Here is a 27,866-nt window from a genome sequence, read left to right on the forward strand (position 1 = left end):
TCACTGTCTTCCGTCAGGATGTGCAGGTGGAGCCAGGTTCTGCCTCGCACACTTGGTCAGCAGGACTGTTGGAACTGGAAGGTGAAGGGCAAGGCCATCCAGCGATGCGTCTGCACAGCGAATCCATCTGCAGCGTCTTCCTTCCTCAGGAGCAGGAAAGCAGCTTCAGGATGCCAGTGACAAATGGACCAGCTATGCAGAGCTCAGGTGGCTGCCATCGGGTGTGACACTCCTGCACAGCTCTGTGCAGGGAACTCCTCTCAGTGGCTGGAGAGCAGCACCCCGAGGCGAAATCGCAGCCGACCATAAGCTTGCCTTGCCTCTCTGTGGGCGGCCGGATCTCGGGCCAGGTGCTCAAAGAGGTTGGGTGGCACAACCCCTCGCATTGCTGGTGGCAAGCTGATCTCGGCAGGAAGCCTCTCATTGCCCAGCACAAAGTGCCTCAGGTGTGTCAGCTGCAGGCAGCGGTCCAGGTACGCCATGATATCCCAGAGCCGCCGTGCAAATGCTCTCCTGTGCCACCGGGACAGCGGTACTGTGGTCAGCACGTGCATGACCACAGTCTTCCAGGTAGAGCTGGAAAAACCTGTGCCCCTCAGGATGCAGGTGAAGAGCTGCAGGCATTTCAGGTGCAAGCTCTCACACGGCAGCTGCCTGGCGATGTGCCGGAAGAATTTCGCCTCTGCCACAGCGTACGTCTCTGCCCACGCTGTGCTTGCAGTGATGGCGGCCTTGGTGGTCTGGCTGCTCACAAAGATGTCAGAGTCCCCTCGGCGCACCCCAAAGAGCATCTCCACCGTCAGGCTCTCCCTGCCTTTGCTCAGCTCCAATCGGCAGGACCGGCTGCAGGGCTGAAACACCACGTACCATGAGTGCCACTGAGGCACTTGCAGCCACGAGCTTCTCACCAAGTGGCAGAACCAGTGGGAGGTTTTTTCCACGTCCAGGTAGGAGCTGGTGCAGAGCGTCTCTAGGAGGCTGCGCTTCTGCTTCCGCCGCAGCTCCTTCCGCGAGTGGTGCAAGAAGCACAACGGCTTCTCTTCCACCTGCTCCTTCTCGCACGTGCACACCAGCTCCACACAGACGTTGAAGGTCCTGTCTGCCACCTGCCCTGCACTGTTCGGCTTCAGGTGGAAGGCGTGCCCTGGTGGGGGATTCAGTGGGACCAGCACACGGTACACCCCATCCCAGTCACGGGGACTCCAACCCTCAAAGGCACTGCCCAATCCGATGGCTTCTTGAGGCACTGGATAGAAGCTATTGCTCACGCTGTCCACAAAGACACGCGTCAAGCTCTCCATCAGCTCAGCTATTACTGAGCAGCCTCTCTCCAGGTCCTCCACAGGCCACTCTATGCGGTCCACCAAAGGGATTCCTTGTTCATTCCCCACATATCGTGTCTTTTCTCTGTCTTCCATTCCATCACTGCCACTTTCTCCCTTGCCACCATCATGGTCTTCTTTTTCTCTGCTTCTCTGTTCACTGGCATCGCTGCTTTCCTGCACCTTCACCTCCATACTTTCTTCCCGTCCATCTACGCTGTCTTCACCTTCACTGACATCATTGTTGCTGGCCTCACCACTCCTCCTCCTGCAGGTAAACCACAGAGCCAAGAGGAGCAGGACTCCAGCACCGACCCAAAATGGCCACTGCTGCAGGGCACCAGAGAGCACGGCTCCCCAGCCCTTGTCCTGCTCCTCCAGCTCCTGTAGCAGCCGAGTCATCTCGTGGTCCAGCAGCTCCTGACGCTCCTTCATTCGCCGGTGCATGGCCTTATCCAGCCCATCCCCAGCTGGCTGAGGGTACTGGATTAGGCTTTGCACCAGCACAAAGATCATTGCTAGTAAAGCCATGGTCTGCAGGAGGACACACAGAAGGGGTTCAGTGGGGCCGGAATGGAGACAGATATGGGGCACAGGAGCCGCAGGGATGTGGCAGCAGGAAGGACAGGGCCCCTGGCAGCTGGCGGGCGGCCAGGCCTGCACCGCTGCCCCAGCAAGCACCGCGCCCTCAGCGAGGCGCTGCCGCCGGGGCCGGGCCCTGGGTGCAGGGGCAGAACGCACGGCCCGGTACCGGAGCTTCTGCTCCAGCCCTCCTGCAGCCCCTGGCCTCACTCAGCCCTCTCTCCTCACTGCTGGGCACTCACCGCTTGCCCAGGCTCTACTGGGGCAGCGGCACCCGCTGAGGCCTTTTATACCTGCCCCCATTGTGACACGGCCCCTGTGCTGTCACAGAACCCAGAGCGCATCACAGGCCAGCCCCGCCCGCCCTCCCCAGCCCGCTCAGGGAACTCATCATGGCCCTGGGCCCCCAAAGCCCCAACAGACACCAAGTGCAGACCCATCACTCGGGAACCTGGCAACCCCAGAGCTTTCCTTGACAGAGCAGCCACAAGGGCTCTGCCATGCAACTCTTGTGAAATATAAATTTGGCTGACAGGACCCACGGATGTTCTCAGTATACAAGTGTAGGCTTTCAGTTAATATTGGTGGGGGTCATTTTTTGTTAGTTGTATTTATAATTATTCCTTTTGGGTCAGGATGTCATGTAGAGACCGCATACTTCATATATCCAACATCCCTGTTTGCAAAAAGTCTTTATTTCATATATGGATTTAGGAAGGACATTCTCTAAGATACCCAGAGTTAAATACAAAGAATGATGCACTTCAGGCAATTTGCGAAATTTACCACTTTTTATTAATTTTTCAAACATAGATATCCAAATATTATTGAAAAGAAGACATGGCACTATAGAACTGCAGTTCAATTCTCTAAACTAAGGGTAACGCGGCAAAACTAACAACACTAAAGGTCCCTTAGAAGAAATGCTAATAAACAAGTCTAATTAAAGCTACAGATACAAATACAATGAAAGCTACAGCTACAGTTACATGCACAACTAATGCTACAGCTATAGTTAGAACTAAAACTAAAGCTACATGTACAGTTACAAGTACAACTACAACTACAACTAATGCTACAGCTAAAACAAATTATGTACATTAAGACCATAACAGGCTAGGTTGCTGTCTTCAAGGTGTTCCAAGCAACCTCTATCAGCTTCAATGTCTTCTTTGAGGATGTGCAGGTGGAGCAGGTTTCTGCCTCACAGGCGAGGTCAGCAGCACTGTTGGAACTGGAAGGTGAAGGACAAGGCCATCCAGAGATGTGTCTGCACAGCGAATCCATGTGCTGCATCTTCCTTCCTCAGGAGTTCAGGTGGCTGCCATCGGGTGTAACACTCCATCACAGCTCTGTGCAGGGAACTCCTCTCAGTGGCTGGAGAGCAGCACCCCGAGGCGAAATCGCAGCCGACCATAAGCTTGCCTTGCCTCTCTGTGGGCGGCCGGATCTCGGGCCAGGTGCTCAAAGAGGTTGGGTGGCACAACCTCTCGCATTGCTGGCGGCAAGCTGATCTCTGCAGGAATCCTCTCATTGCCCAGCACAAAGTGCCTCAGGTGTGTCAGCTGCAGGCAGCGGTCCAGGTACGCCATGATGTCCCACAGGCACCGTGCAAATGCTCTCCTGTGCCACCGGGACAGTGGTACTGTGGTCAGCACGTGCATGACCACAGTCTTCCAGGTAGAGCTGGAAAAACCTGTGCCCCTCAGGATGCAGGTGAAGAGCTGCAGGCATTTCAGGTGCAAGCTCTCACACGGCAGCTGCCTGGCGATGTGCCGGAAGAATTTCGCCTCTGCCACAGCGTACGTCTCTGCCCACGCTGTGCTTGCAGTGATGGCGGCCTTGGTGGTCTGGCTGCTCACAAAGATGTCAGAGTCCCCTCGGCGCACCCCAAAGAGCATCTCCACCGTCAGGCTCTCCCTGCCTTTGCTCAGCTCCAATCGGCAGGACCGGCTGCAGTGCTGAAACACCAAGTGCCACGAGTGCCACTGAGGCACTTGCAGCCACGAGCTTCTCACCAAGTGGCAGAACCAGTGGGAGGTTTTTTCAACGTCCAGGTAGAAGCCAGTGCAGAGTGTCTCTAGGAGGCTGCACTTCTGCTTCCGCCGCAGCTCCTTCCGCGAGTGGTGCAAGAAGCACAATGGCTTCTCTTCCACCTGCTCCTTCTCGCACGTGCACACCAGCTCCACACAGACGTTGAAGGTCCTGTCTGCCACCTGCCCTGTGCTGTTCAGCTCCAGGTGGAAGGTGTGCCCTGGTGGGGGATTCAGTGGGACCAGCACATGGTACACCCCATCCCAGTCATGGGGACTCCAACCCTCAAAGGCACTGCCCACTCCGATGGCTTCTTGAGGCACTGGGTAGAAGCTATTGCTCACGCTGTCCACAAAGACATGCGTCAAGCTCTCCATCATCTCAGGTATTGCTGAGCAAGCTCTCACCAGGGCCTCCACAGGCCACTCTCTGTGGTCCATTAAATGGATGCCTTGCTCATTCCCTGCATCTTCGGTCTTTTCTCTGTGTTCCACACTGCCGCTTTCTCCCTTGCCACCATCACGGTCTTCTTTTTCAATGGCAGCCACGTTACCTTGTTTGGCTTCTTTTCTATCCTCCTTTGTGTTTGCCGCCACATTCATATCACCCTGTTCTTCAACATTGACATCCGTGTATTCTTTCTGTCTATGTACTCTTTCTTCACCTTCACGTACATCATTGTTGCTGGCCTCACCGCTCCTTTTCCTGCGGCTAAACCACAGGCCCAAAAGGAGCAGGACTCCAGCAAGGACCCAAAATGGCCACTGCTGCAGGCCACCAGAGAGCACGGCTCCCCAGCCCTTGTCCTGCTCCTCCAGCTCCTGTCGCAGCCGAGCCATCTCGTGGTCCAGCAGCTCCTGACGCTCCTTCACTCGCCGGTGCGTGGCCTCATCCAGCCCATCCCCAGCTGGCTGGGGGTACTGGATCAGGGTTTGCACCAGCACGAGGAGCAATGGCAGTACAGCCATGGTCTGCAGGAGGACACACAGAAGGGGTTCAGTGCTGTCACCGAACCCAGAGCGCATCACAGGCCAGCCCCGCCCGCCCTCCCCTGCCCACTCCGGGAACTCATCATGGCCCTGGGCCCCCAAAGCCCCAACAGACACCAAGTGCAGCCCCATCACTCGGGAACCTGGCAACCCCAGAGCTTCCCTTGACAAAGCAGGCACAAGGGCCCTGCCACGCAACTCTTGTCAAATATAAATTTGGGTGACATGTCCCATGGATATTTTCAGTATACTAAGTGTAGTCTTTGATTTATTACTACTGGGGGACATTTTTTTATTATTAAAATTGTCTTGGTTTGATGCTGGTGGAATGCCAGTGCCTCCATGCAAATAAATTCTATCTGGTGTCTGCTGTGAGATGTGAGTAGGAATAGATCAAAGCAGGCTCTTATTTAGGAATAAAGAAGGAAAACTATTAACTTACAACTATATTTTAAAAGCAACTCACACAGAACTCAGAATGAAAACCTTCTAAAAACATTCCTCCTCCCCCTACTAAATTTCTAATACATTACAGTAGTACAAAACCTTGGATTCTCAATTCAGTTACCAACCCTCAGTCTATTACCACCTTTCAGATAATCAGTTCTCAATTCATTAAGAAGAGAGTAGTCGTTCTTGTACCATAGGCTCCCCCTGGAAACACAGTTGATACTTCTTGTGTTTCCTTTCACATGTAGCACCACCCAGAGAACATTTGCCATCGTGACCTCTTCCTTCCATGCCCAGTGCTCTCACCACTGCACATGGACCAGAGCTACTTCTAGGGTTCTCTTTTTAAGGATGCTTTGCTCAGTTCTATAAAAACCAGTCTCTCACTTTTGGGACACATGTCCCCCTAAATTCACCCCCTTGGGCTGAGGGGTCTTGAGAACAGAGTTCTTCTTCTTCCCTGAAGACGGCGGGCACTTCTACTTTCCTCACTCGTCATCTCTATTCACACACTCCCTCATATCACTGTACTCTCTTGGCTCTAAGCTACTGCCTCCCCCTAAATGCAGTCTTTGTGTCACAGGAAAATGGTTCTGTCCATGGCTATACAAGAAAAGTCCAGCCAAAGGCCACTCCATCATCTCCTCCCACCTAGGATTCTTATCAACTTCACCCAGACATCTTTCACTTGCACAAACTTACATCACACCTGCCCATTTCCTCTTATTTCATCTCTAAAAAAATAATCAACATTTGTAAAGTTTCCATCATCTAAAAAAGAAGTTAAAATCTCAAGCTCTACCTGTCCAAAACTCCCACAGCTGCCCTGCCAATCACCTTCTCACCACACCCCCCACTTCTCCTCCTCAACCAACCGTACTATCAAATTTCAAAGTAGCACAAACACAAACAGCAGCTTTCTCTCTCTCCTAAAAAAAGAAGAATGTAACTGTCGCCGACATCTTTTCATGAAAATCCTTTCTTTAGGATTTTTTCCCTCTTCTGGGAAGCTGAGGCCCCAGAAAAGGAATGTAAACAGCGGTTATCTGCTACTGTGAAATGCAACAGGTGCACCTGTGATTGGCCCATGTTGCATGTGTACAATTAAGGGCCAATCAGAGACCGAGCTCTCTCTGGGACAGAATCACAGAGAGCTTCTTTATGATTCATTCCTTTTTTATTCTTAGCATAGCAAGCTTCTGAGACTTTTTCTCTCTATTCCTATTAGCATAGTAATAATGTAATATATATCATAAAATAATAAATCAAGTCTTCTGAACATGAGGTCAAGATTCTCGCCTCTCTCTTCCCCCTGCAACCCTTGCAAGCCCTGTAACATGTAACTGCCTAATACCTCTCAGTACTCCTCAACCCTTCTATCCTGCAAAAGCCTTCACCTCCCTTCTCTGTCCAAAGCCCCAACCTACCTCACCCAGCTGCATTTCTTCCCTTCCCTCACCCAGCTTGCAGATAAACAAAAAAAGTCTGACCTCATTTATTACCAGTTAGATTGTGCCTGGGCCAGTCTGACCCTCGCTGCTGGGCCAAAGGCAGCAACTGCGGTGTGTCACCCCAGAGATACCTTGGCTTGCTGGAGATTGCAGCCTGGCACTGAACAAGTCCAGGCTTGTTAGGAACCCCGTTTACGTCAGGAGGAATGGCTTCAGGCGATGCTGAAGAGGAAAAGGATGGATTCTGCTGGAGGGTTTAATGTCCAGAGGTTTATTCCATGGTTACAGAGGTCTGAACGTGAGCAACTGCTCCAACAGAATCCCGGCCGCATGCTCTGAATCACCTTTTAAGCTCAGGGACAGGGGGAGGGGAGGTACAGGTGAGCCACCAACCAGGTGGGAGGGGCAGGGTCTCAGGGGAAGATGACACCCAGTCAGGCAAATGACCTCTGGGCATAGGGGCATCCTTTGAACTTGACCAACCACACGACGCCTTGCTGGAATGTTAAGCCTGATTGACAGGACTCACTCAGCATGGGGGCAACGGGGAAGGGAGAGAGGTACAGGCACACCTGGGGAAGTGACCTGGAAGTCTAAAATGGGACATTACAGCACACCACAACAGTCCTCTAAGATATAGATGTTTAGCTATGAAGAGTGACATTCCAGGCAATTTGAGAAACTTATCTCCTTTTATTAAATTTATAAACGTCGATACACAAACAATATTTAAAAGCACACAGGCAAATACAGTAGCATATCTAAATTCTCTAAACTCAGAGTACCTGGGTAAATTTGTAAAACAGTCTAAACCAAAGGGTCTCTAGAAGGAATGCTAATAAACAAGTCTAATTAAATCTACAATTAAAACTACAACTAAAGCTATGCCTACAGTTACACATACCGCTACAACTACAACTAAAGCTACAGCTACAAATACAGCTATAACTACAACTAAAAAACTACATTAATCCCCAACAGGCTAGGTTGCTGTCTTCAAGGTGTTCCAAGCAACCTCTCTCCACTTCACTGTCTTCCGTCAGGATGTGCAGGTGGAGCCAGGTTCTGCCTCGCACACTTGGTCAGCAGGACTGTTGGAACTGGAAGGTGAAGGGCAAGGCCATCCAGCGATGCGTCTGCACAGCGAATCCATCTGCAGCGTCTTCCTTCCTCAGGAGCAGGAAAGCAGCTTCAGGATGCCAGTGACAAATGGACCAGCTATGCAGAGCTCAGGTGGCTGCCATCGGGTGTGACACTCCTGCACAGCTCTGTGCAGGGAACTCCTCTCAGTGGCTGGAGAGCAGCACCCCGAGGCGAAATCGCAGCCGACCATAAGCTTGCCTTGCCTCTCTGTGGGCGGCCGGATCTCGGGCCAGGTGCTCAAAGAGGTTGGGTGGCACAACCCCTCGCATTGCTGGTGGCAAGCTGATCTCGGCAGGAAGCCTCTCATTGCCCAGCACAAAGTGCCTCAGGTGTGTCAGCTGCAGGCAGCGGTCCAGGTACGCCATGATATCCCAGAGCCGCCGTGCAAATGCTCTCCTGTGCCACCGGGACAGCGGTACTGTGGTCAGCACGTGCATGACCACAGTCTTCCAGGTAGAGCTGGAAAAACCTGTGCCCCTCAGGATGCAGGTGAAGAGCTGCAGGCATTTCAGGTGCAAGCTCTCACACGGCAGCTGCCTGGCGATGTGCCGGAAGAATTTCGCCTCTGCCACAGCGTACGTCTCTGCCCACGCTGTGCTTGCAGTGATGGCGGCCTTGGTGGTCTGGCTGCTCACAAAGATGTCAGAGTCCCCTCGGCGCACCCCAAAGAGCATCTCCACCGTCAGGCTCTCCCTGCCTTTGCTCAGCTCCAATCGGCAGGACCGGCTGCAGGGCTGAAACACCACGTACCATGAGTGCCACTGAGGCACTTGCAGCCACGAGCTTCTCACCAAGTGGCAGAACCAGTGGGAGGTTTTTTCCACGTCCAGGTAGGAGCTGGTGCAGAGCGTCTCTAGGAGGCTGCGCTTCTGCTTCCGCCGCAGCTCCTTCCGCGAGTGGTGCAAGAAGCACAACGGCTTCTCTTCCACCTGCTCCTTCTCGCACGTGCACACCAGCTCCACACAGACGTTGAAGGTCCTGTCTGCCACCTGCCCTGCACTGTTTGGCTTCAGGTGGAAGGCGTGCCCTGGTGGGGGATTCAGTGGGACCAGCACACGGTACACCCCATCCCAGTCACGGGGACTCCAACCCTCAAAGGCACTGCCCAATCCGATGGCTTCTTGAGGCACTGGATAGAAGCTATTGCTCACGCTGTCCACAAAGACACGCGTCAAGCTCTCCATCAGCTCAGCTATTACTGAGCAGCCTCTCTCCAGGTCCTCCACAGGCCACTCTATGCGGTCCACCAAAGGGATTCCTTGTTCATTCCCCACATATCGTGTCTTTTCTCTGTCTTCCATTCCATCACTGCCACTTTCTCCCTTGCCACCATCATGGTCTTCTTTTTCTCTGCTTCTCTGTTCACTGGCATCGCTGCTTTCCTGCACCTTCACCTCCATACTTTCTTCCCGTCCATCTACGCTGTCTTCACCTTCACTGACATCATTGTTGCTGGCCTCACCACTCCTCCTCCTGCAGGTAAACCACAGAGCCAAGAGGAGCAGGACTCCAGCACCGACCCAAAATGGCCACTGCTGCAGGGCACCAGAGAGCACGGCTCCCCAGCCCTTGTCCTGCTCCTCCAGCTCCTGTAGCAGCCGAGTCATCTCGTGGTCCAGCAGCTCCTGACGCTCCTTCATTCGCCGGTGCATGGCCTTATCCAGCCCATCCCCAGCTGGCTGAGGGTACTGGATTAGGCTTTGCACCAGCACAAAGATCATTGCTAGTAAAGCCATGGTCTGCAGGAGGACACACAGAAGGGGTTCAGTGGGGCCGGAATGGAGACAGATATGGGGCACAGGAGCCGCAGGGATGTGGCAGCAGGAAGGACAGGGCCCCTGGCAGCTGGCGGGCGGCCAGGCCTGCACCGCTGCCCCAGCAAGCACCGCGCCCTCAGCGAGGCGCTGCCGCCGGGGCCGGGCCCTGGGTGCAGGGGCAGAACGCACGGCCCGGTACCGGAGCTTCTGCTCCAGCCCTCCTGCAGCCCCTGGCCTCACTCAGCCCTCTCTCCTCACTGCTGTGCACTCACCGCTTGCCCAGGCTCTACTGGGGCAGCGGCACCCGCTGAGGCCTTTTATACCTGCCCCCATTGTGACACGGCCCCTGTGCTGTCACAGAACCCAGAGCGCATCACAGGCCAGCCCCGCCCGCCCTCCCCAGCCCGCTCAGGGAACTCATCATGGCCCTGGGCCCCCAAAGCCCCAACAGACACCAAGTGCAGACCCATCACTCGGGAACCTGGCAACCCCAGAGCTTTCCTTGACAGAGCAGCCACAAGGGCTCTGCCATGCAACTCTTGTGAAATATAAATTTGGCTGACAGGACCCACGGATGTTCTCAGTATACAAGTGTAGGCTTTCAGTTAATATTGGTGGGGGTCATTTTTTGTTAGTTGTATTTATAATTAGTCCTTTTGGGTCAGGATGTCATGTAGAGACCGCATACTTCATATATCCAACATCCCTGTTTGCAAAAAGTCTTTATTTCATATATGGATTTAGGAAGGACATTCTCTAAGATACCCAGAGTTAAATACAAAGAATGATGCACTTCAGGCAATTTGCGAAATTTACCACTTTTTATTAATTTTTCAAACATAGATATCCAAATATTATTGAAAAGAAGACATGGCACTATAGAACTGCAGTTCAGTTCTCTAAACTAAGGGTAACGCGGCAAAACTAACAACACTAAAGGTCCCTTAGAAGAAATGCTAATAAACAAGTCTAATTAAAGCTACAGATACAAATACAATGAAAGCTACAGCTACAGTTACATGCACAACTAATGCTACAGCTATAGTTAGAACTAAAACTAAAGCTACATGTACAGTTACAAGTACAACTACAACTACAACTAATGCTACAGCTAAAACAAATTATGTACATTAAGACCATAACAGGCTAGGTTGCTGTCTTCAAGGTGTTCCAAGCAACCTCTATCAGCTTCAATGTCTTCTTTGAGGATGTGCAGGTGGAGCAGGTTTCTGCCTCACAGGCGAGGTCAGCAGCACTGTTGGAACTGGAAGGTGAAGGACAAGGCCATCCAGAGATGTGTCTGCACAGCGAATCCATGTGCTGCATCTTCCTTCCTCAGGAGTTCAGGTGGCTGCCATCGGGTGTAACACTCCATCACAGCTCTGTGCAGGGAACTCCTCTCAGTGGCTGGAGAGCAGCACCCCGAGGCGAAATCGCAGCCGACCATAAGCTTGCCTTGCCTCTCTGTGGGCGGCCGGATCTCGGGCCAGGTGCTCAAAGAGGTTGGGTGGCACAACCTCTCGCATTGCTGGCGGCAAGCTGATCTCTGCAGGAATCCTCTCATTGCCCAGCACAAAGTGCCTCAGGTGTGTCAGCTGCAGGCAGCGGTCCAGGTACGCCATGATATCCCACAGGCACCGTGCAAATGCTCTCCTGTGCCACCGGGACAGTGGTACTGTGGTCAGCACGTGCATGACCACAGTCTTCCAGGTAGAGCTGGAAAAACCTGTGCCCCTCAGGATGCAGGTGAAGAGCTGCAGGCATTTCAGGTGCAAGCTCTCACACGGCAGCTGCCTGGCGATGTGCCGGAAGAATTTCGCCTCTGCCACAGCGTATGTCTCTGCCCACGCTGTGCTTGCAGTAATGGTGGCCTTGGTGACCACAAAGATGTCAGAGTCCCCTCGGCGCACCCCAAAGAGCATCTCCACCGTCAGGCTCTCCCTGCCTTTGCTCAGCTCCAATCGGCAGGACCGGCTGCAGGGCTGAAACACCAAGTGGCACTTGCAGCCATGAGCTTCTCACCAAGTGGCAGAACCAGTGGGAGGTTTTTTCAACGTCCAGGTAGAAGCCAGTGCAGAGTGTCTCTAGGAGGCTGCACTTCTGCTTCCGCCGCAGCTCCTTCCGCGAGTGGTGCAAGAAGCACAATGGCTTCTCTTCCACCTGCTCCTTCTCGCACGTGCACACCAGCTCCACACAGACGTTGAAGGTCCTGTCTGCCACCTGCCCTGTGCTGTTCAGCTCCAGGTGGAAGGTGTGCCCTGGTGGGGGATTCAGTGGGACCAGCACATGGTACACCCCATCCCAGTCACGGGGACTCCAACCCTCAAAGGCACTGCCCACTCCGATGGCTTCTTGAGGCACTGGGTAGAAGCTATTGCTCACGCTGTCCACAAAGACATGCGTCAAGCTCTCCATCATCTCAGGTATTGCTGAGCAAGCTCTCACCAGGGCCTCCACAGGCCACTCTCTGTGGTCCATTAAATGGATGCCTTGCTCATTCCCTGCATCTTCGGTCTTTTCTCTGTGTTCCACACTGCCGCTTTCTCCCTTGCCACCATCACGGTCTTCTTTTTCAATGGCAGCCACGTTACCTTGTTTGGCTTCTTTTCTATCCTCCTTTGTGTTTGCCGCCACATTCATATCACCCTGTTCTTCAACATTGACATCCGTGTATTCTTTCTGTCTATGTACTCTTTCTTCACCTTCACGTACATCATTGTTGCTGGCCTCACCGCTCCTTTTCCTGCGGCTAAACCACAGGCCCAAAAGGAGCAGGACTCCAGCAAGGACCCAAAATGGCCACTGCTGCAGGCCACCAGAGAGCACGGCTCCCCAGCCCTTGTCCTGCTCCTCCAGCTCCTGTCGCAGCCGAGCCATCTCGTGGTCCAGCAGCTCCTGACGCTCCTTCACTCGCCGGTGCGTGGCCTCATCCAGCCCATCCCCAGCTGGCTGGGGGTACTGGATCAGGGTTTGCACCAGCACGAGGAGCAATGGCAGTACAGCCATGGTCTGCAGGAGGACACACAGAAGGGGTTCAGTGCTGTCACCGAACCCAGAGCGCATCACAGGCCAGCCCCGCCCGCCCTCCCCTGCCCACTCCGGGAACTCATCATGGCCCTGGGCCCCCAAAGCCCCAACAGACACCAAGTGCAGCCCCATCACTCGGGAACCTGGCAACCCCAGAGCTTCCCTTGACAAAGCAGGCACAAGGGCCCTGCCACGCAACTCTTGTCAAATATAAATTTGGGTGACATGTCCCATGGATATTTTCAGTATACTAAGTGTAGTCTTTGATTTATTACTACTGGGGGACATTTTTTTATTATTAAAATTGTCTTGGTTTGATGCTGGTGGAATGCCAGTGCCTCCATGCAAATAAATTCTATCTGGTGTCTGCTGTGAGATGTGAGTAGGAATAGATCAAAGCAGGCTCTTATTTAGGAATAAAGAAGGAAAACTTTATTAACTTACAACTATATTTTAAAAGCAACTCACACAGAACTCAGAATGAAAGCCTTCTAAAAACATTCCTCCTCCCCCTACTAAATTTCTAATACATTACAGTAGTACAAAACCTTGGATTCTCAATTCAGTTACCAACCCTCAGTCTATTACCACCTTTCAGATAATCAGTTCTCAATTCATTAAGAAGAGAGTAGTCGTTCTTGTACCATAGGCTCCCCCTGGAAACACAGTTGATACTTCTTGTGTTTCCTTTCACATGTAGCATCACCCAGAGAACATTTGCCATCGTGACCTCTTCCTTCCATGCCCAGTGCTCTCACCACTGCACATGGACCAGAGCTACTTCTAGGGTTCTCTTTTTAAGGATGCTTTGCTCAGTTCTATAAAAACCAGTCTCTCACTTTTGGGACACATGTCCCCCTAAATTCACCCCCTTGGGCTGAGGGGTCTTGAGAACAGAGTTCTTCTTCTTCCCTGAAGACGGCGGGCACTTCTACTTTCCTCACTTGTCATCTCTATTCACACACTCCCTCATATCACTGTACTCTCTTGGCTCTAAGCTACTGCCTCCCCCTAAATGCAGTCTTTGTGTCACAGGAAAATGGTTCTGTCCATGGCTATACAAGAAAAGTCCAGCCAAAGGCCACTCCATCATCTCCTCCCACCTAGGATTCTTATCAACTTCACCCAGACATCTTTCACTTGCACAAACTTACATCACACCTGCCCATTTCCTCTTATTTCATCTCTAAAAAAATAATCAACATTTGTAAAGTTTCCATCATCTAAAAAAGAAGTTAAAATCTCAAGCTCTACCTGTCCAAAACTCCCACAGCTGCCCTGCCAATCACCTTCTCACCACACCCCCCACTTCTCCTCCTCAACCAACCGTACTATCAAATTTCAAAGTAGCACAAACACAAACAGCAGCTTTCTCTCTCTCCTAAAAAAAGAAGAATGTAACTGTCGCCGACATCTTTTCATGAAAATCCTTTCTTTAGGATTTTTTCCCTCTTCTGGGAAGCTGAGGCCCCAGAAAAGGAATGTAAACAGCGGTTATCTGCTGCTGCGAAATGCAACAGGTGCACCTGTGATTGGCCCATGTTGCATGTGTACAATTAAGGGCCAATCAGAGACCGAGCTCTCTCTGGGACAGAATCACAGAGAGCTTCTTTATGATTCATTCCTTTTTTATTCTTAGCATAGCAAGCTTCTGAGACTTTTTCTCTCTATTCCTATTAGCATAGTAATAATGTAATATATATCATAAAATAATAAATCAAGTCTTCTGAACATGAGGTCAAGATTCTCGCCTCTCTCTTCCCCCTGCAACCCTTGCAAGCCCTGTAACATGTAACTGCCTAATACCTCTCAGTACTCCTCAACCCTTCTATCCTGCAAAAGCCTTCACCTCCCTTCTCTGTCCAAAGCCCCAACCTACCTCACCCAGCTGCATTTCTTCCCTTCCCTCACCCAGCTTGCAGATAAACAAAAAAAGTCTGACCTCTTTTATTACCAGTTAGATTGTGCCTGGGCCAGTCTGACCCTCGCTGCTGGGCCAAAGGCAGCAACTGCGGTGTGTCACCCCAGAGATACCTTGGCTTGCTGGAGATTGCAGCCTGGCACTGAACAAGTCCAGGCTTGTAAGGGACCTCGTTACCTCAGGAGGAATGGCTTCAGGCAATGGTGAAGAGAAGAAGGAGAGGATTCTGCTGGAGGGTTTAATGTCCAGAGGTTTATTCCATGGTTACAGAGGTCTGAACGTGAGCAACTGCTCCAACAGAACACAGACCGCATGGTCTGATCACCTTTTAAGCTCAGGGACAGGGGGAGGGGAGGTACAGGTGAGCCACCAACCAGGTGAGAGGGGCAGGGTCTCAGGGGAAGATGACACCCAGACAGGTCAATGACCCCTGGGCATAGGGGCATCCTTTGAACTTGACCAACCACACGATGCCTTGCTGGAATGTTAAGTCTGAGTGACAGGACTCACTCAGCATGGGGGCAAGGGGGAAGGGAGAGAGGTATTGGCACACCTGGGAAAGTGACCTGGAAGGCCAAAATGGGACATTACAGCACACCACAACACTCTTTCACAAACTAAACCCAAAAAACTTCTCCCTAAAAGTTCTCTGCTTTTCATCTCCTATTGAGGACATATCCATGTCCTCAATAGCCCCAAGAAGTGCCAATATTCAAATCTAAACACTTATTAATTTAACCAAAACAATACAAAAAACTCACTTCCTTGTCAAACCAAAACAGTATTTACACTTATTACTTTTGTGGCAGGAAGTCATGTAGGCTAATGCTCTGTTTCCAATTCAGTGAGAAATTTTTCTGAAAGAAATCCAGGTTGCTTGGATGGTGCATAGGAAGATTTAATACCAGGATAAAAAGGGCAAATAACTTAATTACAAAATTTTGGTGCCTTCAATATCCTCTTAGCTCTCAAACTCTATAGTTCAACACCATATTAAATTTCAGGCCCTTCAGGGCATCTTCAATTGACGCTTCAAGCATTTCTATGGGAATGCTAGAGAAACAGAATACTTAATATATCCAACATCTCTGTTTGCAAAATGTCTTTATTTCAGATAGGGGTAGAAGGAGGACATCTTCTAAGATACAGAGGGTTAAATACAAATAATGGCACATTTCAGGCAATTTGAGAAATTTATCTTCTTTTATTAATTTTATAAACAATATTCAAACATTATTTGAAAGAAGACAAGCAACTAGAGCAGGGAAGTTAAATTCTCTAAACTTAAGGTACTCCGGGTAAATTTGCAAAACTGTCCACAAGAAAGGGCCACGACATGGAATGTTAATAAACAAGTGTAATTAAAGCTACAATTACAACTTCAACTAAAGCTATACCTACAGCTGCAGCTGCAACTACAACTACAACTAAAGCTACAGCTACAAGTACAATTACAGCTACAACTAAAGCTACAGCTACATTTACAAGTACAACTACATTAACAATTACAGCTATAATTACAACTAAACAACAACATTAAGCCCCAAACGACTAGGTTGGTCTCTTCAAGGTGCTCCAAGCAACCTCTCTGAACTTCGCTGTCATCTTTGAAGATGTGCAGGTGGAGCCAGTTCCTGCCTCACAGACTAGGTCAGCAGCACTGTTGGAACTGGAAGGTGAAAGGCAAGGCCACTCAGAGATGTGCCTGCACAGCGAATCCATGTGCTGTAGCATCTTCCTTCCACAGGAGCAGGAAAGCAGCTAGAGGATTGCCTGCTGATACATTGCATGCTGATACATTGACAAATGTATCAGCTATGCAGAGTTCAGGTGGCTGCCATCGGGTGTGACACTCCCGCACAGCTCTGTGCAGGGAACTCCTCTCAGTGGCTGGAGAGCAGCACCCCGAGGCGAAATCGCAGCCGACCATAAGCTTGCCTTGCCTCTCTGTGGGCGGCCGGATCTCGGGCCAGGTGCTCAAAGAGGTTGGGTGGCACAACCCCTCGCATTGCTGGCGGCAAGCTGATCTCGGCAGGAATCCTCTCATTGCCCAGCACAAAGTGCCTCAGGTGTGTCAGCTGCAGGCAGCGGTCCAGGTACGCCATGATGTCCCACAGCTGCCGTGCAAATGCTCTCCTGTGCCACCGGGACAGCGGTACTGTGGTCAGCACGTGCATGACCACAGTCTTCCAGGTAGAGCTGGAAAAACCTGTGCCCCTCAGGCTGCAGGTGAAGAGCTGCAGGCATTTCAGGTGCAAGCTCTCACACGGCAGCTGCCTGGCGATGTGCCGGAAGAATTGCACCTCTGCCACAGCGTATGTCTCTGCCCACGCCGTGTTTGCAATCATGTTGGCATTGATGGTCTGGCTGACCACAAAGATGTCAGAGTCCCCTCAGCACACCCCAAAGAGCATCTCCACCGTCAGGCTCTCCCTGCCTTTGCTCAGCTGTAATCGGCAGGACCGGCGGCAGGGCTGAAACACCATGTACCATGAATGCCACTGAGGCACTTGCAGCCACAAGCTTCTCACCAAGTGGCAGAACTAGTGGGAGGTTTTTTCCTCGTCCAGGTAGAAGCCGGTGCAGAGTGTCTCTAGGAGGCTGCGCTTCTGCTTCCGCCGCAGCTCCTTCCGCGAGTGGTGCAGGAAGCACAACAGCTTCTCTTCCACCTGCTCCTTCTCGCACGTGCACACCAGCTCCACACAGACACTGAAGGTCCTTGCTGCCACCTGCCCTGCACTGTTCGGCTCCAGGTTGAAGGCGTGCCCTAGTGGGGGATTCAGTGGGACCAGCACATGGTACACCCCATCCCAGTCACGGGGACTCCCACCCTCAAAGGCACTGCCCACCCCGATGGCTTCTTGAGGCACTGGGCAGAAGCTATTGCTCACGCTGTCCACAAAGGCACTCGTCAAGCTCTCCATCAGTTCAGCTGTCACTGAGCAGCCTCTCTCCAGGGCCTCCACAGGCCACTCTCGGTGGTGCATTAAAAGGATGCCTTGCTCATACTCAATGTCTCTGGTCTTTTGTCTGTCTTACATATTGCCGCTTTCTCCCTTGCCACCATCACGGTCTTCTTTTTCACAGGCAGCCATGTTACCTTGTTTGCCTTCTTTTCTATCCTCCTTTGTGTTTGCCGCCACATTCATGTCACCCTGTTCTTCAACATTGACATCCGTGTATGCTTTCTGTCTATGTACTCTTTCTTCACCTTCATTTACATCATTGTTGCTGGCCTCACCGCTCCTTCTCCTGCAGGTAAACCACAGGGCCAAGAGGAGCACTACTCTAGCAAGGACCCAAAATGGCCACTGCTGCAGGGCACCAGAGAGCACAGCCCCCCATCCCTCGTCCTGCTCCTCCAGCTCCTGCAGCAGCCGAGCCATCTCGTGGTCCAGCAGCTCCTGACGCTCCTTCATTCGCCGGTGCGTGGCCTCATCCAGCCCATCCCCAGCTGGCTGGGGGTACTGGATCAGGGTTTGCACAAGCACAAGGAGTAATGGCAGTACAGCCATGGTCTGCAGGGGGACACACAGAAGGGGTTCAGTGGCGCTGGAATGGAGACAGACAGTGGGGCACATGATCCGCAGGGATGTGGCAGCAAGAAGTACAGGGCCCCCGGCAGCTGGCGGGCGGCCAGGCCTGCACCGCTGCCCCAGCAAGCACCGCGCCCTCAGCGAGGCGCTGCCGCCGGGGCCGGGCCCTGGGTGCAGGGGCAAAAAGCACGGCCCGGTACCGGAGCTCCTGCCCCAGCCCTCCTGCAACCCCTGGCCTCACCCAGCCCTGTCTCCTCACTGCTGTGCGCTCACCCCTTGCCCAGGCTCTACTGGGGCAGCGGCACCCGCTGGGGCATTTTAGAGCTGCCCCCATTGTGACACGGCCCCTGTGCTGTCACAGAACCCAGAGCGCATCACAGGCCAGCCCCGCCCGCCCTCCCCAGCCCGCTCAGGGAACTCATCATGGCCCTGGGCACCCAAAGCCCCAACAGACACCAAGTGCAGACCCATCACTCCGGAACCTGGCAACCCCAGAGCTTCCCTTGACAAAGCAGGCACAAGGGCCCTGCCACGCAACTCTTTTCAAATATAAATTTGGGTGACATGACCCACGGATGTTTTCAGTAGACAAGTGTACACTTTTAGTTAATACCGGTGGGGGACATTTTTTATTATTCGTATTTATACTTATTAGTTTTGGGGCAGGATGTCATGTACGCGAGTGCTGTGTTCCAGATTTAGTGAGAAATCTTCCTGAAATAAATCCAGGTTGCTTGGATGATGCACAGAAAGACTTAATACCATCCTAAAAAGGCCAAATAACTTAATTAAAAAATTCTACTGCCTTCAATAGCCTCTTAGCTCTCAAACTCTATAGTTCAACACCATTCAAAATTTCAGCCACTTAAGGCATTTTCACTTCAAGCTTCAAGCATTTCTATGGGAATGCTCAAGAGACAGCACACTTAATATATCCAACATCTCCCTTTGCAATATGTCTATATTTCAGATAGGGGTAGAGGGAGGACATCCTCTAAGATACAGAGGGTTAAATACAAAGAATGTCTTTTCAGGCATTTTGAGAAACTTATGTACTTTTATTAACCTTTCAAACATAGATATTCAAATAATACTTAAAAGCAGACAAGGCTCTACTTTAGGGTAGTTAAATTCTCTTATACTAAGGGTAAATTTGCAAAACTCATCACTAAAAGGCCTCTAGAAGGAATGCTAATGAACAAGTCTAAGTAAATCTACATCTACCGCTACAACTAAAGCTACACCTGCAGCTACAAGTACAACTACAATTACAACAAAAACTGAACAACTACGTTACGCCCAACAGGCTAGGTTGCTGTTTTTGAGGTGTTCCAAGGTGCCCTGTCAACTTCACTGTTTTCTGTGAGGATGTGCAGGTGGAGCCAGTTAATTCCTCACACACTTGGTCAGCAGCACTTTTCTAACTGGAAGGTGAAGGGCAAGGCCACCCAGAGATGTGTCTGCATTAGGAATCCATGTGCTGCAGCATCTTCCTTCCACTGGAGCAGGAAAGCAGCTAGAGGATTGCCACTGACAAATGTATCAGTTATGCAGAGTTCAGGTGGCTGCCATCGGTATTCTTCCTGTCCATCTATGCTGTCTTCACCTTCATTTACACCATCGTTGTTGCCCGTCTTCATATTCCGACCATTAGTTTTTTCTTCATTTCCATCTTCTTCTTCTTCCTTTCCGGCGTCCTCATCTTGCTCCACCTGCAAATCCTTGTTTTGGCCTTCATTTCCTTCATGATGTTCTTCTGCATTTCCAGTAACATTGCCAGGTTCTTCTGCAGTTCCTTCAGCACTATTATCTCCTGGCACATTCCCATCATGGAATCCTTCATCTTTAAGTCACGGCCTTTGCCACTGTAAATATTGCTGTCTTCCTTCACCTTCATGTCATCATTCCCTTCAATGACATCATCATCTTCTTCTTCATCTGTGACCACATCACTGTTTTCTCTGTACTTTCCACTTCCGCTGCTGTCGGCCTCCAGAGTCACATCAGTGGTTTTTCCACCTTCCTCTGAATCAGTGCTGTCTTCCTGTTCTTTTCCTCTCTCTCCTCCCAAGGCCTTGCAGGAGTTCTGGTCCTTGCCATTGTTGCTGGCCTCAGCTCCTTCTCCTGCAGGTAAACCATAGGCCCAAGAAGAGCAGGACTCCGGCAAGGACCCAAAATGGCCACTGCTGCAGGGCACCAAGGAGCACGGCTCCCCAGCCTTCGTCCTGCTCCTCCAGCTCCTGCAGCAGCTGAGCCATCTCGTGGTCCAGCAGCTCCTGACGCTCCTTCATTCACCGGTGCGTGGCCTCATCCAGCCCATCCCCAGCTGGCTGGGGGTACTGGATCAGGCTTTGCACGACCATGAGGAGCAATGGCAGTACAGCCATGGTCTGCAGGAGGACACACAGAAGGGGTTCAGTGGGGCTGGAATGGAGACAGACATGGGGCGCAGGAGCCGCAGGGATGTGGCAGCAGGAAGGACAGGGCCCCCGGCAGCAGGCGGGCGGCCAGGCCTGCACCACTGCCCGAGCAAGCACCGCGCCCTCAGCGAGGCGCTGCCACCGGGGCCGGGCCCTGGGTGCAGGGGCAGAACGCACGGCCCGGTACCGGAGCTTCTGCCCCAGCCCTGACCCTCTGTGCGCTGCACTCACCACTTGCCCAGGCTCTACGGGGGCAGCAGAACCCGCTGAGGCCTTTTAGAGCTGCCCCCATTGTGACACGGCCCCTGTGCTGTCACAGAACCCAGAGCGCATCACAGGCCAGCCCCGCCCGCCCTCCCCAGCCCGCTCAGGGAACTCATCATGGCCCTGGGCCCCCAAAGCCCCAACAGACACCAAGTGCAGACCCATCACTCGGGAACCTGGCAACCCCAGAGCTTCCCTTGACAGAGCAGGCACAAGGGCCCTGCCACGCAACTCTTTTCAAATATAAATTTGGGTGACATGACCCACGGATGATTTCAGTATACAAGTGTACCCTTTTAGTTAATACCAGTGGGGGACATTTTTTATTATTCGTATTTATAGTTATGGGGCAGGATATTAGTTTTGGGGCAGGATGTCATGTAGGCTAATGCTGTGTTCCAGATTTAGTGAAAAATTTTCCTGAAAGAAATATAGGTTGCCTGGATGATGCACAGGAAGATTTAATACCATCCTAAAACGCCAAATAACTTAATTAAAAAATTCTGGTGCCTTCACTAGCCTCTTAGCTCTCAAACACTATAGTTCAACACCATATTAAATTTCAGCCATTTCATGGCATTTTCACTTCAAGATTCAAGGATATTTATGGGAATGCTTGAGAGGCAGCACACTTAATATATCTAACATCTCTGTTTGCAAAAAGTCTTTATTTCAGATAGGGATATAGGAAGGACGTCCTCTAAGATACAGACGTTTATATATGAAGAGTGACATTCCAGGCAATTTGAGAAACTTATCTCCTTTTATTAATTTTATAAACGTCGATACACAAACATTATTTAAAACCACACAGGCAAATACAGTAGCATATCTAAATTCTCTAAACTCAGAGTAACTGGGTAAATTTGCAAAACAGTCTAAACCAAAGGGTCTCTAGAAGGAATACTAATAAACAAGTCTAATTAAATCTACAATTACAACTACAACTAAAGCTACGCCTACAGTTACACGTACCGCTACAACTACAACTAAAGCTACAGCTAAAAATACAGCTACAACTACAACTACAACTACAACTAAACAACTACATTAATCCTCAACAGTCTAGGTTGCTCTCTTCAAGGTGTTCCAAGCAACCTCTCTCCACTTCACTGTCTTCCGTCAAGATGTGCAGGTGGAGCCAGGTTCTGCCTCACACACTTGGTCAGCAGCACTGTGGGAACTGGAAGGTGAAGGGCAAGGCCATCCAGCGATGCGTCTGCACAGCGAATCCATCTGCAGCATCTTCCATCCGCAGGAGCAGGAAAGCAGCTTCAGGATGCCAGTGACAAATGGACCAGCTATGCAGAGCTCAGGTGGCTGCCATCGGGTGTGACACCCCATCACAGCTCTGTGCAGGGAACTCCTCTCAGTGGCTGGAGAGCAGCACCCCGAGGCGAAATCGCAGCCGACCATAAGCTTGCCTTGCCTCTCTGTGGGCGGCCGGATCTCGGGCCAGGTGCTCAAAGAGGTTGGGTGGCACAACCCCTCGCATTGCTGGTGGCAAGCTGATCTCGGCAGGAATCCTCTCATTGCCCAGCACAAAGTGCCTCAGGTGTGTCAGCTGCAGGCAGCGGTCCAGGTACGCCATGATATCCCAGAGCCGCCGTGCAAATGCTCTCCTGTGCCACCGGGACAGAGGTACTGTGGTCAGCACGTGCATGACCACAGTCTTCCAGGTAGAGCTGGAAAAACCTGTGCCCCTCAGGATGCAGGTGAAGAGCTGCAGGCATTTCAGGTGCAAGCTCTCACACGGCAGCTGCCTGGCGATGTGCCGGAAGAATTTCGCCTCTGCCACAGCGTACATCTCTGCCCATGCTGTGCTTGCAGTGATGGTGGCCTTGGTGGGCTGGCTGCTCACAAAGATGTCAGAATCCCCTCGGCGCACCCCAAAGAGCATCTCCACCGTCAGGCTCTCCCTGTCTTTGCTTAGCTCCAATCGGCAGGACCGGCTGCAGGGCTGAAACACCAAGTGCCACGAGTGCCACTGAGGCACTTGCAGCCACGAGCTTCTCACCAAGTGGCAGAACCAGCGGGAGGTTTTTTCCACGTCCAGGTAGGAGCCGGTGCAGAGCGTGTCTAGGAGGCTGCGCTTGTGCTTCCGCCGCAGCTCCTTCCGCGAGTGGTGCAAGAAGCACAATGGCTTCTCTTCCACCTGCTCCTTCTCGCACGTGCACACCAGCTCCACACAGACGTTGAAGGTCCTGTCTGCCACCTGCCCTGCACTGTTCGGCTTCAGGTGGAAGGCGTGCCCTGGTGGGGGATTCAGTGGGACCAGCACACGGTACACCCCATCCCAGTCACGGGGACTCCAACCCTCAAAGGCACTGCCCAATCCGATGGCTTCTTGAGGCACTGGGTAGAAGCTATTGCTCACGGTGTCCACAAAGACACGCGTCAAGCTCTCCATCAGCTCAGCTATTACTGAGCAGCCTCTCTCCAGGTCCTCCACAGGCCACTTGATGCGGTCCACCAAAAGGATGCCTTGTTCATTCCCCGCATATCGGGTCTTTTCTCTGTCTTCTATTCCATCACTGCCACTTTCTCCCTTGCCACCATCATGGTCTTCTTTTTCTCTGCTTCTCTGTTCACTGGCATCGCTGCTTTCCTGCACCTTCACCTCCATACATCCTTCCTGTCCATCTACGCTGTCTTCACCTTCACGTACATCATTGTTGCTGGCCTCACCGCTCCTTCTCCTGCAGGTAAACCACAGGGCCAAGAGGAGCAGGACTCCAGCAAGGACCCAAAATGGCCACTGCTGCAGGGCACCAGAGAGCACAGCTCCCCAGCCCTCGTCCTGCTCCTCCAGCTCCTGCAGCAGCCGAGCCATCTCGTGGTCCAGCATCTCCTGACGCTCCTTCATTCGCCGGTGCATGGCCTCATCCAGCCCATCCCCAGCTGGCTGGGGGTACTGGATCAGGGTTTGCACCAGCACGAAGATCATTGGTAGAAAAGCCATGGTCTGCAGGAGGACACACAGAAGGGGTTCAGTGGGGCCGGAATGGAGACAGACTAGGGCGCAGGAGCCGCAGGGATGTGGTAGAAGGAAGGATAGGGCCCCCGGCAGCTGGCGGGCGGCCAGGCCTGCGCCGCTGCCCCAGCAAGCACCGCGCCCTCAGCGAGGCGCTGACGCCGGGGTGGGCCCTGGGTGCAGGGGCAGAACGCACGGCCCGGTACCGGAGCTCCTGCCCCAGCCCTCCTGCAGCCCCTGGCCTCACTCAGCCCTCTCTCCTCACTGCTGTGCGCTCACCGCTTGCCCAGGCTCTACTGGGGCAACGGCACCCGCTGAGGCCTTTTATACCTGCCCCCATTGTGACACGGCCCCTGTGCTGTCACAGAACCCAGAGCGCATCACAGGCCAGCCCCGCCCGCCCTCCCCAGCCCGCTCAGGGAACTCATCATGGCCCTGGGCACCCAAAGCCCCAACAGACACCAAGTGCAGACCCATCACTCGGGAACCTGGCAACCCCAGAGCTTCCCTTGACAGAGCAGGCACAAGGGCCCTGCCACGCAACTCTTTTCAAATATAAATTTGGGTGACATGACCCAAGGATGTTTTCAGTCTACAGGTATAAGTTTTTTTTTATTATTCAATATGGAACTTTTTTGCTATTAATATTCATATTTATTACTCTGGTGGTGCATCTCCCCTCTCTTGCTCCTTTCCAGGCTGCAGTGTGGTCTGCGAAATACTTGTTAGGCCTTTGCCTTGACACACCACCTGGGATTAGATCCTATTTTTTTTGTGTGATCTCAAGCGCACCCATTTGTGACAATTACTTTGGGGGCAACATGTCATATCAGTTGATATTATTTACTAATTTAGTGAGAAATAAAGAAATCCACACTGCTTGAATGATGTAGAGGAAGTTGTAATGCCATCCTGTGTTAAGGCCTACACTTACTTTACACCAGCCCTGTCCTGTGTCACAGACCTTTTGTGAAAACAAAGATGTGTCAGGGTTTCCCTACTGAATTAGGAACGCTTCCACAGATCTGTTTATTGACTGACAAAAGATCACACACAACCAACTTATGGTTTGCACAGCAGTGTAAAAATCCACAGGCCCCTACAAACTACTTCTTACACCAGAGATGGCTGATCAATAGTCTGGCTGAAGATTGGGCAAGCCACTGTAATCATGAAATACAACTTTTAAAATGGAAAAAGAAAAGTTCTTGAAATACAGAACTTTTGAAGCTTAGCTCATTCCACTCTAATGTACCCTCCCACAAGAGCACACAAAGATGTGCTCATCCTGACACTTGCTGCAAATGGCTACCCTAGCATGACAGCCATTCTGAGGGAAAATCTTTTTTGTATGGTACGTAGACATGTCTGCATTTGGATGCCATCCTGGATACAAACCTCTTTCCTTGCTATTTTTCTGCTTGGAGATCCTTGCTACTGCCTATGATGGAGCTGTTTCTTGGGAAGAGTTTCTCTGATGCTGATCACAGCACAGCAGGAGGTTTTTGCTCCCTTGGGCTTCTCAAAGTCTTTTTGGATGATCTCTTTATCAGCTGAGGGTCCACAGAGCACAGAATGTCTGAATAATTGCCTTTCTTTTCTCCACCCATGACACAAGAGTTGGCTGCACTCAGAAAACACAGTTTTCTGAACCATCCTATATAATAACAAACAATGCCTTCTAAATTCTGCCATCAAAATGAGATCACTATTGAACAGTTTCTAGTCCCAAGTGTTACTTAGCAGGGAGGGAAGAAGAGGAAGACAGGATAAGAGCAGCGACTGATCAGTCATTCACAGGCATTGACAGGAGGAAACAGGAGAGAGCCATGAATTTCACAGGCTACTGTGTTTCAGCAATCCATATCACCCTGCTCCTTTTAACTCTCTTCTGATGACAAGCTTTCAGTCTCATCACAGTTCTCACTCGAGGCACGGGAGTAACTAAGATGAAGAATATGGGGGATAATTTCTTCTGACCTCCAGTTACTTGAGCATCAAGTAGACAAGAGAAAACCTTTGCCCTACTCTGAAGGAGATGGTTTAGACTCACCTATAGCTAAAGCTGTTCTGAAAGCCCACATTATTAGACCCAGAGTGATAAAGAGCCTATGAATTTGCTGGCCCTGGGAAAAAGGCAGCTTTAAATGAACTCTACTACTCCTCCTCTCCCTAGAACTTCAGGTTGAGATGCTTAGGACTAACTAAAGAAAAAAGTAATTTCATTCATGTCTTGCTCAACCATTTCTCAGTCTCGTCCCTCCCAATGCACCAGCCAATCAAACACAGAAAAAAGCAAGATACCCATGGTAAGCTTCCAGTGGAAATACTGGCAAAATCCTCTTGGACTGCATTATTTGAAGGACCTGAGGTCAACTCACTGACTGTGAATCACTTCTACTGCTCTGCTTAGCCTACCAGCTCAGCTCAGCTCAGCTCAGCTCAGCAACCTCCCAGCTACTTGCAGCCGCATAAGCCCATTGCTTGCAATCAGAAAGGCATGAGTCTTACGAAAGAAAGCAAACATGGGGAATGAAGGGTGGAGATTAGTCCACACTCTGAGGAACAGGCAACGCTAACAAACACTTTGGCAATAGCTTGTGTCTAGAAGCTGTGTACCTTCAAAATCACCTCAGGGGTTTGGGACTTGTGCTGACTTTCACAAAGGAACCCCTCCACCCTGCAGCACTGGGCTCCTTCTTTCCAGCCTGGATGGAGACATGCCCTGCATTTTGCAAGCATGTCCAGGTGTTGAGAATGGAACATGCTGATCATATTTAGCACCTTAAGGCATACAGCTTTTCCTTTCTCAAAGTATGCTTTGTGAAATTATAGGTAGTGCTATCCCTACCTTTCCAAACAAATTACCCTCATTATATTGAACTTGCCTTCAAAATACTGCCACTCCTGTGTTTCAGACTTTGCTTCCTTCAGAAAGATGCACAAATAGTTGGAGTAGTTGCAAGCACCTGCACCTGCAATTTTCAACTAACTGCATCTCAGAAAGGGTTCTGACAACAATACATTCTCTGACATGAACATGGCATGCTGAGGCAAGACAGATGAGTTTGCTACATCTTCTAGCCCAGAGATCTCTGAGGCCAGAGTCACAGTCCTTGAGATAAAATGAAAAAAAAAATCAGGAAATGTATTTTTGCCAAATGAAAATGAATTAAATCTATTGTGGGTTCTCATTCTGTTTAAGAGCAGAGTTCAATATACCTGAAAAACAGGTTTGTAAAGGAAAGGCTTCCAGACACGACTTTATAAGAATGATAATAGGCACCACTGTGTTGAAGGCACAGATAACAGCCCAGTTAAGGAGGATTTTCATTCACACACACACACACACACACACACACACACAATTTAAAACCAGCTCCTTACTTGCTTTCTTTTGTCATATTCATTGTGAATTTTCCCTTCTAGGAAAATGTAAATCATTGTTTTCTATTTATGTTTCTCATGAATTTGCAGTTACTTTGTAACCATTGTTACTCTCAAATTAGTTTCCTTAACCATTGAAAAGATGAAGAACAGCATGGTCTTGGCTGAAGAGAGCGATGTCAAGAATAAAAAAAGCATGGACTGTTTTTACTATTCTCATCTATTACTATTTTAGCAAATAAATTTTATTGTGGTTTGACTTGATATTTGATTTGAGTTGGTATTGATTTATTTGAATTGGTATTAACTATAGGTTTCATAGGTCAGCATATTAATTTTTTTTTCTTTGGTTCTGCCAAGAAACCCACTCATTCTAATTCTTAATGACAACACCTTTCATCTTTATTTATGTCTTGTAAGTTATAAGCAGAAAACAAATTGTCAGCGAAAAATGTTACTCACTCTTCTCTATTTTCTCCCATTCTCTCTTACTCAGCACAACTGAAACAGTTTACTTAGTTCAGTAGTCCTGGAAACAAAGATAAAAATTGTCTTAACAATTCTGATAGCCATCAGTTTTTCAGCAGATATTACAAGACTGTCTTATCT

The 27,866-nt window shown here is 50.7% G+C and overlaps 4 protein-coding genes and 2 pseudogenes across 4 annotated transcripts; all 6 read right to left on the minus strand.

Moving 5' to 3' along the window:
* Positions 1 to 260: 260 nt before the first annotated feature.
* LOC134417908 (inositol 1,4,5-trisphosphate receptor-interacting protein-like 1) lies at positions 261 to 1,853 on the minus strand. Its single transcript, XM_063155778.1, has one exon. The coding sequence runs from the start codon at positions 1,851 to 1,853 to the stop codon at positions 261 to 263; it is 1,593 nt and encodes a 530-aa protein (XP_063011848.1).
* Positions 1,854 to 3,274: 1,421 nt separating this feature from the next.
* Positions 3,275 to 5,059, minus strand: LOC134417909 (inositol 1,4,5-trisphosphate receptor-interacting protein-like 1). The gene has a single exon (XM_063155780.1). The coding sequence runs from the start codon at positions 5,057 to 5,059 to the stop codon at positions 3,275 to 3,277; it is 1,785 nt and encodes a 594-aa protein (XP_063011850.1).
* A 3,055-nt stretch (positions 5,060 to 8,114) lies between these two features.
* Positions 8,115 to 9,707, minus strand: LOC134417910 (inositol 1,4,5-trisphosphate receptor-interacting protein-like 1). Its single transcript, XM_063155781.1, has one exon. The coding sequence runs from the start codon at positions 9,705 to 9,707 to the stop codon at positions 8,115 to 8,117; it is 1,593 nt and encodes a 530-aa protein (XP_063011851.1).
* Positions 9,708 to 11,128: 1,421 nt separating this feature from the next.
* LOC134417911 (inositol 1,4,5-trisphosphate receptor-interacting protein-like 1) lies at positions 11,129 to 12,887 on the minus strand (annotated as a pseudogene).
* A 3,665-nt stretch (positions 12,888 to 16,552) lies between these two features.
* On the minus strand, positions 16,553 to 18,191 carry LOC134417912 (inositol 1,4,5-trisphosphate receptor-interacting protein-like 1; annotated as a pseudogene).
* A 4,074-nt stretch (positions 18,192 to 22,265) lies between these two features.
* LOC134417913 (inositol 1,4,5-trisphosphate receptor-interacting protein-like 1) lies at positions 22,266 to 24,347 on the minus strand. The gene is made up of 3 exons (XM_063155782.1): positions 24,201 to 24,347; positions 23,701 to 23,861; positions 22,266 to 23,595 (listed from the first exon to the last, which is right to left on the minus strand). The coding sequence occupies exons 1-3, from the start codon at positions 24,345 to 24,347 to the stop codon at positions 22,266 to 22,268; spliced, it is 1,638 nt and encodes a 545-aa protein (XP_063011852.1).
* Positions 24,348 to 27,866: the final 3,519 nt, after the last annotated feature.

The sequence above is a fragment of the Melospiza melodia genome, chromosome 4 (assembly GCF_035770615.1).
Source record: "Melospiza melodia melodia isolate bMelMel2 chromosome 4, bMelMel2.pri, whole genome shotgun sequence".
Lineage (NCBI taxonomy): Eukaryota > Metazoa > Chordata > Aves > Passeriformes > Passerellidae > Melospiza > Melospiza melodia.

Bases quoted from the DNA above. Each gene is read 5' to 3' on its own strand.
- LOC134417908 (XM_063155778.1), bottom strand. From the start codon at position 1,853: ATGGCTTTACTAGCAATGATCTTTGTGCTGGTGCAAAGCCTAATCCAG.
- LOC134417909 (XM_063155780.1), bottom strand. From the start codon at position 5,059: ATGGGGCTGCACTTGGTGTCTGTTGGGGCTTTGGGGGCCCAGGGCCAT.
- LOC134417910 (XM_063155781.1), bottom strand. From the start codon at position 9,707: ATGGCTTTACTAGCAATGATCTTTGTGCTGGTGCAAAGCCTAATCCAG.
- LOC134417913 (XM_063155782.1), bottom strand. From the start codon at position 24,347: ATGGGTCTGCACTTGGTGTCTGTTGGGGCTTTGGGTGCCCAGGGCCAT. The intron at 23,862-24,200 runs GTATAAAAGGCC...GTCCTCCTGCAG, and splicing joins CCGTGTCACAATGGGGGCAG to ACCATGGCTTTTCTACCAAT. The intron at 23,596-23,700 runs GCAGGACGAGGG...GTTTACCTGCAG, and splicing joins CTGCTGCAGGAGCTGGAGGA to GAGAAGGAGCGGTGAGGCCA.